This window comes from Mesoplodon densirostris, chromosome 17, assembly GCF_025265405.1.
Source record: "Mesoplodon densirostris isolate mMesDen1 chromosome 17, mMesDen1 primary haplotype, whole genome shotgun sequence".
Lineage (NCBI taxonomy): Eukaryota > Metazoa > Chordata > Mammalia > Artiodactyla > Ziphiidae > Mesoplodon > Mesoplodon densirostris.
The window spans coordinates 6,971,087-6,985,127 of record NC_082677.1 but is presented as its reverse complement, the minus strand read 5'-3'; the positions used below and the strand labels follow the sequence as shown (position 1 = coordinate 6,985,127).

General features: G+C 36.9%; 1 protein-coding gene across 4 annotated transcripts in view; it reads left to right on the top strand.

Moving 5' to 3' along the window:
* KATNAL1 (katanin catalytic subunit A1 like 1) overlaps positions 1–14,041 on the top strand; it is a 65,088-nt gene that overhangs the window by 34,388 nt on the left and 16,659 nt on the right. For all 4 annotated transcript variants that reach the window (XM_060080184.1, XM_060080185.1, XM_060080183.1 and 1 more), the window contains exons 5-6: positions 12,163–12,290; positions 12,687–12,792. In XM_060080184.1, the coding sequence (XP_059936167.1) occupies positions 12,163–12,290; positions 12,687–12,792 (234 nt within the window). The remainder of the gene's footprint in view (positions 1–12,162; positions 12,291–12,686; positions 12,793–14,041) is intronic.

Genomic DNA, 14,041 nt, shown 5'->3' with positions numbered 1-14,041 from the left:
TTCTTCCCTTTCATCACTTTAAGTATATCATGCCACTCCCTTCTGGCTTGTAGAGTTTCTGCTGAGAAATCAGCTGTTAACCTTATGGGAGTTCCCTTGTATGTTATTTGTCATTTTTCCCTTGCTGCTTTCAATAATTTTTCTTTGTCTTTAATTTTTGCCAATTTGATTACTATGTGTCTTGGCGTGTTTCTCCTTGGGTTTATCCTGTATGGGACTCGCTGTGCTTCCTGGACTTGGGTGGCTCTTTCCTTTCCCATGTTAGGGAAGTTTTTGACTATAATCTCTTCAAATATTTTCTCTGGTCCTTTCTCTCTCTCTTCTCCTTCTGGGACCCCTATAATGTGAATGTTGTTGCATTTAATGTTGTCCCAGAGGTCTCTTAGGCTGTCTTCATTTCTTTTCATTCTTTTTTCTTTATTCTGTTCTGCAACAGTGAATTCCACCATTCTGTCTTCCAGGTCACTTATCCATTCTTCTGCCTCAGTTATTCTGCTATTGATTCCTTCTAGTGTAGTTTCCATTTCAGTTATTGTATTGTTCATCTCTGTTTTTTTGTTCTTTAATTCTTCTAGGTCTTTGTTAAACATTTCTTGCATTTTCTCGATCTTTGCCTCCATTCTTTTTCCAAGGTCCTGGATCATCTTCACTATCATTTTTCTGTATTCTTTTTCTGGAAGGTTGCCTATCTCCACTTCATTTAGTTGTTTTTCTGGGGTTTTATCTTGTTCCTTCATCTGGTACATAGCCCTCTGCCTTTTCATCTTGTCTGTCTTTCTGTGAATGTGCTTTATGTTCCACAGGCTGCAGTATTGTAGTTCTTCTTGCTTTTACTGTCTGCCCTCTAAAATGGAGCTTTTTTTTGGCCAGGTTTTAGTTCCCCGACCAGGGTTCGAGCCTGTGCCCCCTGCAGTGGAAGTGCAGAGTCCAAACCACTGGACTGCCAGGGAAGTCCTGAGCTTTTATAGAAATATTCAAAATAAAGTTTTAAAACTTAAAAGATATTTTAACTAGTATTCTGAATTAAAATGAAAACATAATTGTAGGGGAAAGATTTATAAGGAAGTAGATGTGTCTACGGTGTTCACAGAATAAGATGATACATATGCTTTACTATTGATAAAAAATTTTTTAAACTTTGATTTATCTTTAAATTTTAGGGTAAAACAAGATTATTTTTCTTAATGAGAAAATTTCCTTTGGTTTGGGTTCAGTATGTACATTTACTTTATCTGGGAAATTGATTGGTGAATAAACGTAATACTGGGTAGAAATTCTGTGCTGTCCTTAAAATGGACTTTAGGAAAATGTGCTGAAAATAATTTTTCAGAGTAAGGAGCCAGGATGACCTGACATTTCTCTTAGCCTTAATTTTAATGAAAAGACAAAAATAAATTTTTAGTGATAGCATTTCCTGTTTCCTTTATGATGTCATAAGTGAATGAGGATGTTATTGAATTGCCACAAAGAAGTTTTATTTTCCTAGCTAGGGGTTCTATATGTCATCACATTTATGCCATGATATTTATCGTGAAAATACAGCTTATAACTAATAGCAAGTGGTTATCCTTAAAAATTACATACTATATTTGAATATTTTTACTATATATGATTTCAGTCAGTGGTAAGGACTCTACACAGACCAACTTCCTACACCTTGTGGTTTTTTAGACCATAATGGAATAAAACTGATGTTTTCTGAGTATTTCTATTTAGGAGATAGAGCCAAAGACATATTCTCTCTACCTCACTAGGACACTGAAAATGAATTAGATTTTTTTATGTTTGTAATTTGTTCAAGCTATTATGTCATAAAACAGTAAGTGATTCCATTTCAGATCCTTTTGGGATTAGTGAGGGGTACTAATAAATAAATAAATTTTCCTGCTGATGAAATTGAACTGGTTCTCCCCATTCTCGAAAACCGCATAATGGATACTTAAAAATCTGTATCTTATATATCATCTTTGTTTCTTCCTCTCTTCTTCATTTTTGTGCTGTTAACCTTGGTTTGCAGTTTAGAGAATAAAGTAGTGGCTGATGTCCACCCATCACTCTGCTAGTAGCTTTTAAGTAAACTTTTAGAACCAGGTAAGGAACTTTCAGTCTTTATCTTAACTTCACATAACACAAGAGAAGAATATTGGTCATGGTTTATTGGATGCTTCCCTGCTAGGTACCATTTGGAGTGATTATACAATAATTTATGAAATAATCCCAAGTAGTAGGCAGTCATTTTATCCCCATTTTGACAAATGAAGAAACTGAGATACAGCTAAAGTATCTTATCCAAAGTCATAGAGTAAGGAATGGAGCTTTGTGAATCACAGATCTTTTTCCTCTTTATTTTAGTATTTTTCATATTATGTAGTATCCCTACCAAACTAGATTAAAAGTCTGGTTGGATTTGAAAAGAATTCCAGAAAAATTAAATAAATGTTTATTTTAAAATGTGATTCTTAAGCAAAGAACAAAACAACCAGGCAGCATTTATTGAATGTCAGATAAATTTCTCTGGATATTGTAAATTGTCTTTTACTTAAAAAGTTCCAAATAATTTTGTAAATCTTAGTTCTTCATTCACATGTAAGTACTCAGAATGTCACTGGAAAATAAGCCCTTTAATAAAAGAAAAAGAACAGTTGTTTGAAGATAAAAGAGACTTTCTGAGTCACTCTGGAAACAAAAGGGATTACAATTAAAAAAAAAAACCTCAGAGAAACTTCATTAGAGTTTGAAAGGTGTGCTTGGTTCAGTTATGATCATTGTAAGCACTCAGATATTCATTAGAATACTGGAGTCCTTAAACTCACTGGAAGCGATGATAGGGTTTGAGGCAGTTTAGATGAAACTGACAGATATCCATTGCCATTGAAAGCTAATTTGAAATCGAGTACTGAAGGGTACTCAGTGTTGTTGGTTTTTTTAAATCAGTTTTGTGCATTGCAACCAGCTTTAAAAAAAATGAAATAGACTAGAAAATTCAGACTTCATTGCCCATTATAAGGACAGAATTACTTTGAGAAAAGAATTTGTTATATAAGTATGTAAAAATGTAGTTATTTATTTGTATATACTAGCTCATGATCTAAGATGAATTTATTACTTTGTGTCATGGTCAAAAGTTTGAAAGCTGCTTTTCTGCTCTAGCCACTTAACTTTATAGATGTTAAAAAAAGAGAGGACAGGAGAAATTACATGTTTTGCTTAAGACTCTCAGTATCTTTGGATTCTTAGTTTAGTCTTGTGAACTGTATGAGGAAGCAGCTAGTAATAAAAGCAGTAGCAACAGGTCTCACTCTGCCTTGAGCATTCTTAACCTGTACCAGTCCTCCCTACAAATTCCTGTGAACTCAGTGTTATTTTCCCTGTACTGTGTATGAAGAAATTGAGACACTGAAGTTACAACTGCAAGTAGGTGGTGGAACTTGGATTTGAACTCTAATACCTGAGCTTTTAACCATTATGCTATGTAGCCTCTTAATTGAAAATGCTTGCTGTCTTATTTTAATGTATCACAAATATCTATTTCTTTTAAGAGTACCAGTTCACTTTCTGAGAGTGATTAAATCTTTTTCTTTTTTTTTTTTTCTTTTTGCTGTATGCGGGTCTCTCACTGTTGTGGCCTCTCCCGTTGCGGAGCACAGGCTCCGGATGCGCAGGCCCAGCGGCCATGGCTCACGGGCCCAGCCGCTCCGCGGCATATGGGATCCTCCCAGACCGGGGCACGAACCCGTATCCCCTGCATCGGCAGGCGGACTCTTAACCACTGCGCCACCAGGGAGGCCCCTTTTTCTTCTTTTTTTTTAAAAACTGCTAACAGGCTTCAAGTTAGGTCCAATCTTAAAAATGCTATTTTTCAATAAATAACAGTCACTGTGTATAGATCTGTTATTCAAGCCTTACAGTTTTTTCCCCTGAGGTACAGAGTCATCACGAGGCCAGTTCGTTACACCATTTACTTAATGTACCTTTATTAAGTGCGTACTTTGTGTTAGTCATACTTCTAGGTACTAGGAAGGCAAACTTTAATATGTGACTCCTGGCCTCAACTTGATTATTATTGATGAGAGGGAATCAGATGAATAAATTAACCTTTACCACCATATTTTTTAGTCTTATTTGAATGTACCTGAGAAAAATGGTTATTTTTATTTTACTATCTAAGTCTAGAGTCAGTGTAGAAATATACATAGAAATAACAAATGCATTTTTTAATTTAAGAAGGATAGTCTAAAAGTAAAATATTAGGTAGCAGAATAGATGTTTTGATATTATAAACCAAAAATAAATTTAATTAAAATTCTGGTTCTCAAGTATTTACAAGACTATGGCTTTATGGTTAATTAACTCTTAGTGAAATGAGCAGTGCTTCCATTATGATCTCATGATTAAAGCTGTATGTGCTTTTAGATAGAATTCAGATTAAAGTATGGTAAATCATCTTCAGAGACTTAATTTAAAGCTATTAAACTTAAAGGACTTCATTTCATTGAATTATAACAAATGGCCATTTTTTGAATATTTTCCTTCTCTGATTAAATGTAGGGATGTCTGATATGGAGAGACATTGTAAACTCGGTTGGAGTATTCTTTTAATTTTATTTATTTATTTATTTATGGCTGTGTTGGGTCTTCGTTTCTGTGTGAGGGCTTTCTCTAGTTGTGGCAAGTGGAGGCCACTCTTCATCACGGTGCGTGGGCCTCTCACTATCGCGGCATCTCTTGTTGAGGAGCACGGGCTCCAGACATGCAGGCTCAGTAATTGTGGCTCATGGGCCCAGTTGCTCCGCGACATGTGGGATCTTCCCAGACCAGGGCTCGAACCCGTGTCCCCTGCATTGGCAGGCAGATTCTCAACCACTGCGCCACCAGGGATGCCCCTGGACTATTCTTTTGAGAACTGTTGATCGGTGGTTATACAAGTGAATAGTGACTTAAAAAAAATCTTTTTATTGAAGAAAAGTGTATACATTATAAGGGTGTATTTGATGAATGATGATCATCTAACCAGCAGTGTACTGGTAAATGTTTAATAACTAGTTTTCTGAAGGAAAAAAGTGTATGTGTATATAAACATGTACATATTCACACACAAATTTATTATAAACCTGACTGATATAAAGGATGTGCAGCATATAATTTACAAATAATAAAATATACAGTACTCTTTAGTGTAAACTTTATAGAGCCAATGGACCCTCACTGAATGCCTTTGCTGCTTTTTGCTTAACTCTTGCAAATGTAGGTACCTGTGGTTGCAGTTGACAGATGATTAGGAATGTAGTTCTGTTAGGATATTGGTTGATATTTTGTTTTTATTAATGAGTCAGATGAAAGTGAAACAACAGAAACATATGTGGGAACTTCACTCATTGATCAATCACTTGAGCAACTTTGATGAATCAGATCATGGTTTTCAAATACTGGAAAATTATTTCCTTCATCTTTTGTGCTATTTACATTGTAACAACTATAGAAATGACACACTTTTAAATGTAATATTTTCCCCATTACTTTAAGTCTAGACAGTTAGCAAAACAAGAAATCAAGCCCCGTTTTGTAGCATTTGCTGGTTTCTCTGGTATAAATACTTTCATTATGATGGATTTCAAGCTACCAACATGAGGTCACTGAACTCAGAGTCAAGATAAGATGGGTAGTAGCCTACCATTCTATAGTGTAGACACAGTAGACTTAAGTAACCTTAAGTGCATAGGTAATAGTTAAATAGTTAGAAGTGAGGAGTTTTGAGTAATTACCACTTTTGTTTTTAATATAATTTATTCTGTTTGTGTAATTTAATTTTTATCAATGGCTGTTTTTTATAGAAAAATTCCTGCAAATTTAATAATTGGCTCTTACAGACCAGTAAGAGTCCGCTTCGTCTGACTGCATTTAACCTCTGTAACTACCATGTAATCCATGTAACTATCACTCAGGGGTCAAGAATAGAATATTTAGCACCTCAGAAGCCATACTCAGGATCCCTTCTGATCCCTGACACTTCTTTCTCAAAAGTAACCACTATTCTGCTACTTTGTTTCCAAAGATAACCACTATTCTGATTTCTAATACCATAAATTAGTTATACCTGTTTTGAAACTTTACATACAGTAAGTATTCTTTTTTTGTCTGGCTTTTTTTGCTCAACATATGTTGGTGAGATTTTGCCATCCTGTTGCATATATCTGAAGTTTGTTTATTTTCGTTAATATACAGTATTATACCACAGTTGAATCTGTTTTACTATTAGTGAATTTTTGGATTGCTTTCAGTTTGAAACTATTATTAATAATGCTACCTTGGATAGTTTTGTACTTATCCTTTGGTATATATGTGAGCATATATACCTTTCTAGTGAGCATATACCTAGGAGTGGAATTGATGGGCCATAGGATATGCATATGTTAAACTTTAGTAGGTAACACCAACTAGTTTTCCAAAATGATTATACCAATTTCCACGTCTGCCTGCAGAGCACGAAAGTTCTAGTTGCTCCACATCCTCACCAACACTTGATATTGTCTCTCTCTTGTGGGTGAATCTCGTTGTGATTTTATCAGCATATCTACCATGTATGGTGTACTTATCTGATAACTTCTGAGGTTAAAAGTTCTTTCATGGGCTTCCCTGGTGGTACAGTGGTTGAGAGTCTGCCTGCCGATGCAGGGGACACGGGTTCGTGCTCCGGTCCGGGAAGATCCCACATGCCGCGGAGCGGCTGGGCCCGTGAGCCATGGCTTCTGAGCCTGCGCGTCCGGGCTCCGCAACGGTAGAGGCCACAACAGTGAGAGGCCTGCGTACCGCAAAAAAAAAAAAAAAAAGTTCTTTCATATGTTTATTGGCCATTCGTATTATCAGTGACTTGTTTTTAAGAAATATCCTGTTCTGTCCTTTGGATATTAAATCACTCCACAAATTTTTTCTCTCATGGCAACTGATTAATAGTGTTGGTTTTTGCTTTTATTTTTATTATCTTCAATTTTATTGCATTAGATTATAGTAAAGTAGTTACTTGCTGTCCTGTCCCTAAATGTTTTACTGTGTTTTACTTGTTTGTGTATTGTGTCCCCTAATGTGAGTGTATGCCTCTGAGGGCAGGATTTTTGTCTGCTTGGATCACTGCTATTTCCCAGTACCTAGAATAGTGCCTGGTACAGAGTAAGTATTCATAAATATTGCTGCAAGAATGCATTTATTGATAAGTAAGCAGAATGCTATGGATTCATTATTTCAACTTAAATGTATTTTGTATGAACACTCCAGTGCAAGGCATGACACTGAAATTAGTAAGCGTTTTGCATTTATCAACATACTTTCCCTTGTAATTAATAAAGTCTTATCTCTAAAATATCAGTTTAGAGATCTTGTCTAACTTTTCCTGTGTTTGCTTCTCACACTGGGGTAGGAGTAGCCCAAAGTGTGCAGCCTTATGCCATAGTGTACAAAGGGGTTGAAAGCACTGGTTCTGAAGCCAGACTGCCTAGGATCTAGCTGTGTGTCCTTGGACAATTTACTCAAGCTCTTGGTGCCTCAGTTTTCTCATCTATGAGGTAGAAATAGTACGAGTACCTAACTCATAGGACCTTTAAGATTGTTATGTCAAGTGCTTAGAACAGTGCCTGGCATATAGCAAGCTGTAAACGAGTGTTAGCTGTAAAGGTAACATGACAGTGGGGAACTAACACAGGTATGATACAGAATAAAGATCACGTAAAAAAAAAAAGAGAGAGAGAAACAATGAGATTCCCAAGCAATTTTGCACTTGCCTTGGGCTGTTGAACTCAGGAAACAGATGAATAAGTGGACAAGTGAGAGGCAGTGGCTTTACCCAAAGAACCAAAGGTCAGCTATAATTCAGCTCAGACATCCCTGCGATTGGGGGCCGGTGGTTTTTATTACTAATTAGCCAGTGATTCTAACATCGGGTAGCTCACTACCTACAAGAGAGATGACTCCCTTGATGGATGGACTCATTGTTAGAAAATTCTTTCTTTTGTCGATCTGAAATTTACCTCTTCTGTCACTTTGTACTGGTCCTGGTTCTTTCCTTTGGAGTAATAGAGAGTACATACAGGTAAGGAGGTCAGTGGGTTGTGTTGCTCCGTTAACATTTTCTTCTTCAGCTTAAATGTCTCTAGGGTCCCTGATCCTCCTCCATATGACATGGGTTTTGAACCCTTTATCACTCTTCTCTCAGTATAATTTGTCAACATTTTTCTTAAAATGTAAGACCCAGAGCTAGTAACTGAGCATGTTTGTCTTAGATGCCACACAATGAAATATAAAATCTATTATTTGCATTTTAGGCCAATCTGTGTCATTAATTAACTCTATAATATTGAGTTGGTCATTAATTTTAGCCTCATCTTCCTCAAATAGAATACTAATGAAAGATCATAAACAAACTTTTTGATATGGGTAGTTTAGACACTCGTAAAAAGAAGCTAATACTTTGCTTTAATGAGAAAAAGTATATCAGCCTTCATGCTAATAATCAAATTTTTGCTAATTAATTAATGTGAAAATTTAAGCAAAGATTTCTAAGATCATTTCAGTGATGTTGCAGCTGTTATTATAAACTGTACAGGTAATAATATCTTGGGTGAGGTTAGCTTTATTGCCTGAAAACTAAACTTCTTTTAGGTGTTGTAGTTAATCTAGTTGGTTAACTGAAACCAGAGCTACTAACTTATATTTGATATCCCTATTTAATTTATCTGAGTATTTGTTATGAAGGATAATTGTCGCCCATTTTGTTGATTTCCCAATATAACCAAATAAATTATTTATTTTTAGTTTCCTTAATTTGTTGTTTAGTAACCTCACCATTTTGGTTTGAAAAAGTTCTAGAATCTTCTTTGTACTACTTAATTTGTATTTAGGTCTCATTTCTACCATTGAGAAACTTCGGGTGCAAGGGCAAGTCCTTTGACTAGCTTCTTTTTTTTAACATCTTTATTAGCGTATAATTGCTTTACAATGGTGTGTTAGTTTCTGCTGTGTAACAAACTGAATCAGCTATACATATACATATATCCCCATATCTCCTCCCTCTTGGGTCTCCCTCCCACCCTCCCTATCCCACCCCTCTAGGTGGTCACAAAGCACGGAGCTGATCTCCCTGTGCTATGGGGCTGCTTCCCACTAGCTATGTATTTTACATTTGGTAATGTATATAAGTCCATGCCATTCTCTCACTTCGTCCCAGCTTACCCTTCCCCCTCCCCATGTACTCAAGTCCACCTTAAGTCTTTGTCTTTATTCCTGTCCTGCCCCTAGGTTCTTCAGAACCTTTTTTTTTTTTTTTTGACTAGCTTTATACACTATCCTCTTCTGTGAATTGAGAGCCTTGACCTTGACTACTGCAATAGGCCTTTGTTTTTCTGCTTCTCCTTCTCCCTCCAGCCCATCCTTTTTCCATATCGCAGCTAGCAGGGTCATTTTAAAATGTAAATCAGATCCTGTCATTCCCCTGCTTAGCACATTTCAAAAACTTCCCCATGTACTTAGAATAAAATCTAAATTCCTTCCCATGGCCTATAGGGGCCCAGTGAGCTGGCCTCTGATCATCTCTCCAACTTATTCTTTTTGCTCAATACCTTTTAGCTATAGTGACCATTCAGTTTTTTCATAGCACTTAACAGTTTATAATTATGTATGTTTGGGGTTTGTTTACTTAATTGTTTCCACCACAAGACTGGATGCTCAGTGAGGGCAGGTAATGTATTTTCATTCACTGATCTGGAACTGAATGTGTTGGACATAGATGGTCACATGTTTATTGTTCTTAAAATCCTATGATTCCTATTACTTCCAGATAAGTGTGCAGCTTTTCCTTTCCCTTGGTAGTGTTATCAAATCCTTCCCCACCACATGGACATTCATATTTAAATGACGGTCTGCCTATATTTTTTAATACTAATTTTTTGGTAAGTCTAAAATTACAGTGTCAGGACTTCTCTGGTGATGCAGTGGTTAAGAATCTGTCTGCCAATGCAGGGGTCACGGGTTTGATCCCTGGTCTAGGAAGATCCCACATGCCAAGGAGCGACTAAGCCCGTGTGCCACAACTACCGAGCCCGTGAGCCACAACTACTGAGCCCGTTAGCCACAACTACTGAGCCTGTGTGCCACAACTGCTGAAGCCCACGTGCCTAGAGCCCGTGCTCCACAACAAGAGAAGCCACTGCAATGAGAAGCCCGTGCATTGCAATGAAGAGTAGCCCCCGCTCGCCGCAACTAGAGAAAACCCATGCGCAGCAGTGAAGACCCAACGCAGCCAAAAATAAATAAATGAAATAAAGTTACAGTGTCATATCAAAGCTTGTTAAGTCCCAGATATATCAGTGTCTGTTGCATTCTTTTTTTGATTTATTTCTAGAACAGTTTTAAAATGATTACACAGTGTTCCCAGTGATTTGTTTGAATGTGACTAGCCTTGGCCTACCATTATTATAAAATGTGATTCTAGGCTGTGCTTATTTTAAATTTGTTGATGTTATTTTTGTTGTGTAGGCATGCCAGAAGTTTATTCCTTTTAAGTGTCAGTATTGGGTTCTGTCATCTGAAATACAAGAATCTTTCTGAAAACTTAGCTTAATACCGTTGCCATGCTACTCAGGGACAGTAAATTATTCATTTTGGGGTCAAGTCACCAGAGTACTGTTTGGTCATTTACCTAGTGGCTTAAAGAGCTAGAGTGTTTACCCAAAGGGAGCCATTTAGGCCTCTCTCAGCACTTAGGATCTAGTTTATGGTTTATCTCAGATGGAGTGTGGTAGGAGAGGTTCCTCCTGTTCTCTCTCTTCAGATTGAAGCTTAGGAAACTGACTCATTTTTGGACCATATTTCCTTTCATTTTTACATTAACAGTAACTGTGGAGCTGAAGCTCTGGGGAGGTGCTTGGCTGTGTCTGCTGAAGTAGTTCCAGTGGTTGAACTGTCTCTGGCAGCTGAGCGTGTTTCATTTAAAGCTCTTCAGAGCCGAGTAAATCTTGGCAGAACTCCATAGAAACTATAGGATATAATTCTTTTTTAAAGCTACTATATTATTAAATAAAGAATTTGGGGTAAAGTGTATTGCTTTAATGGTCCTAATGATACTATTTTAAAAGGTCCTTTTATCATTGTCATGACAGTGACTTTATGATGTGGTCCAAGGACCTTACTAGGAAGAAACCCTCAACCCTCAGTGGGTACTTACAGTGACAGGGAAAAGGCTTTGTAAGATGCAGTTCAGAGTCCCACCTCTTTCCTCATCTGCAGCCTCTTTCTTGGATGCTTAGGAGGATAGTTCTGCCATGCATAACCTAGTCTTTTGTTTTTTCAAATGAAGTATAGTTGATTTACAATGTTGTGTTAGTTTCAGGTGTACAGCACAGTGATTCATTATACACATTATATATATATATATATTTCAGATTCTTTTTCCTTATAGGTTATTACAAAATATTGAGTATAGTACTGTATAGTGCTATACAGTAGGTCCTTGCTGGTTACCTATTTTATATATAGTAATGTGTGTTTGCTAATCTCATCCTCCTAATTTATCCCTCTCCGCCATAACCTGCTTTTAAGCTTTAAGCTGACTCAGCCAGGCATGAGGTGGTCTGATGCTGTGAAAAAGCATGGATCTGGGGAGTCAGGAAGATCTGAGTTAAAATCTGTACTCTGACATTTAATAGTTGTGAACTTAAGTTACTTAACTTTCTGAGTCCCAGTTCCTTATCTGTAAAAATAGGGTTATAATATCTACCTTGTAGGGTAGTTGTATTAAATGAGATAATATATGTGAGATTTCTTGCCATGCAGTAGGTTTTCAATTGATTTCTTTTCTTCTTTTGTGTTAATACTCAAGTATTTTTTAGTGGTGGTAGAAATCCCATGCATCCACAAATTTAGAGGCATCTAGATCATTTCAGTCTTACATGCAACTGTCCCCTCAAGAATGTAAATTTGAAGTGTCTAATAAAGTTGGCCAGTTCATCTATTTCTAATGAACTAAATAGGGGAGGATGGCATTTGGGTAATTAGCAAACAGTATTTAAAAAAATAGTAAGCCATTTAAAATGGTTACATTGCAATATTTTGAAAGCTTAATGATATTAATTAAAATTATCTTGTTATTGATCAGCATTTTTTTGTACCTGTCCCCAGGGAAGGAAAAATATGCCAGACGGTGCAAGTGATGGTGAAATTCCAAAATTTGATGGTGCTGCATATGATAAGGATCTGGTGGAAGCCCTTGAGAGAGACATTGTCTCTAGGAATCCTAGCATTCATTGGTTAGTCTGTTAAGTTCTTGAATTACAGTAGTGGAGAAAACAAATTGTAGGTTGGCTTGGTGTGAGTCTTATCTTGTTATCCATTCATCTCCTGATGATGACTTCATCCATAATATGAGTGTGCAGAATTGGTAGGACAGTTCTTCTTCCAGAATATAACCAAGACATTTTCATACTAATTTGATGTTGACATAACTGACAAAGTTTGTTAGTTGAATGACATGTCCTAATTTATAATTGCAATATGTTTTCACTGATCATTTTATACAGTAAAAATTAGAATAATGTTCTTAATGTAAGAAAAATTTCATAATTTAAAAAAATTAAAAGAATTAGTATTGATCATAAATCACAGGTGTCCCTGAATAAGCATGAAACTTTGCTCTTCTTACAAAGGGATGACATAGCTGATCTGGAAGAAGCTAAGAAGTTGCTAAGGGAAGCTGTTGTTCTTCCCATGTGGATGCCTGACTTTTTCAAAGGGATTAGAAGGCCATGGAAGGTGAGAATTTATTGAAATAATATAGGTATAAAACTGCTGCTTGCATGGTAAAGAAAGGCAGCACTGTAGTTTCTTTGTGTATTTATTAACACAGTTTGTAAAGGTTGGGGGAGGTCGGGCATCCCTCAGATACCTGGATTTGGATTTGTAGTTGCGATGTACTGCCTCTGCCTGGCAGGAGAGGGGCCTGGAGTGTTGGAACTATAGTCTTTAAGTCACTTCCCTCAGGGGCGCTGAGCTAGAGATGAGTTTTAAGAATTTTCTAGATGTCTGTTTTTGTAAATAAAATGTTAGCAAGGGGCTTCCTTGGTGATGCAGTGGTTGAGAGTCCACCTGCTGATGCAGGGGACACGGGTTCGTGCCCCAGTCCGGGAAGATCCCACATGCCGCGGAGCCGCTAGGTCCGTGAGCCATGGCCTCTGAGCCTGCGTGTCCGGAGCCTGTGCTCTGCAACAGGAGAGGCCACAGCAGTGAGAGGCCCGCGTACCGCAAAAAAAAAAAAAAAAAAAAGTTAGCAAGCAAATTAAATAGTAATAGTGCACAGTCATAGAAAAAGTGTTTGATCAAATAAATTATCTTTTTAAAAGCCGGCGTATTTCTCAGTAATTAATTAGTTTGATCACTTCATCTAGGCTTGGTGTAATTCTCAGATGTTATCAGAATGTTTATATCTTTCTAGCTTGCCCAGGACTGGTTCCTCCTAAGTTCAGTGTTTCATTTTAGCATATTAGAAACCCTTCCAGCAGCTGCTGCCTGGAACTTTTTTTGGTCTTAGCCATAGGCAGAGTCTTTCTTTACTCTGACTGGTAGAGTGAAATAAAAGCATGATCTTACTTTGCCCTTCTGAATTAGCTGGGAAGGTCTTTTACCTTCGCATACCTCTTCCTTGTTTGATGTGCCTAAAAGTAGAGAGGAGGAGAAATTGTGTGTTTACATAAATGGCTTGGAACACCCATGGCATCTTGATTGCTTCTCACAACTTAAAAACTTTTATAGACTGTTTGTTATAGATTTACCTAATTTGGGGACCATATTATCATAAATTTCCCCTTTATTATAACTTTAAAAACAATGTTTAAAATAAATAATAAGGCCTTGATAAAATAGGTATTTAAAGGAGTTTTAAAACAGCTGGAATGGTAGGTATAACCTATGTATCATGACGAGCCCTGTAAACCTTTAGCAAGAGGGTAATTTGCAAATGTGTGAAGATCGCCTTGGCAGCAGTGTGCAGGCTGAATTGGAGACG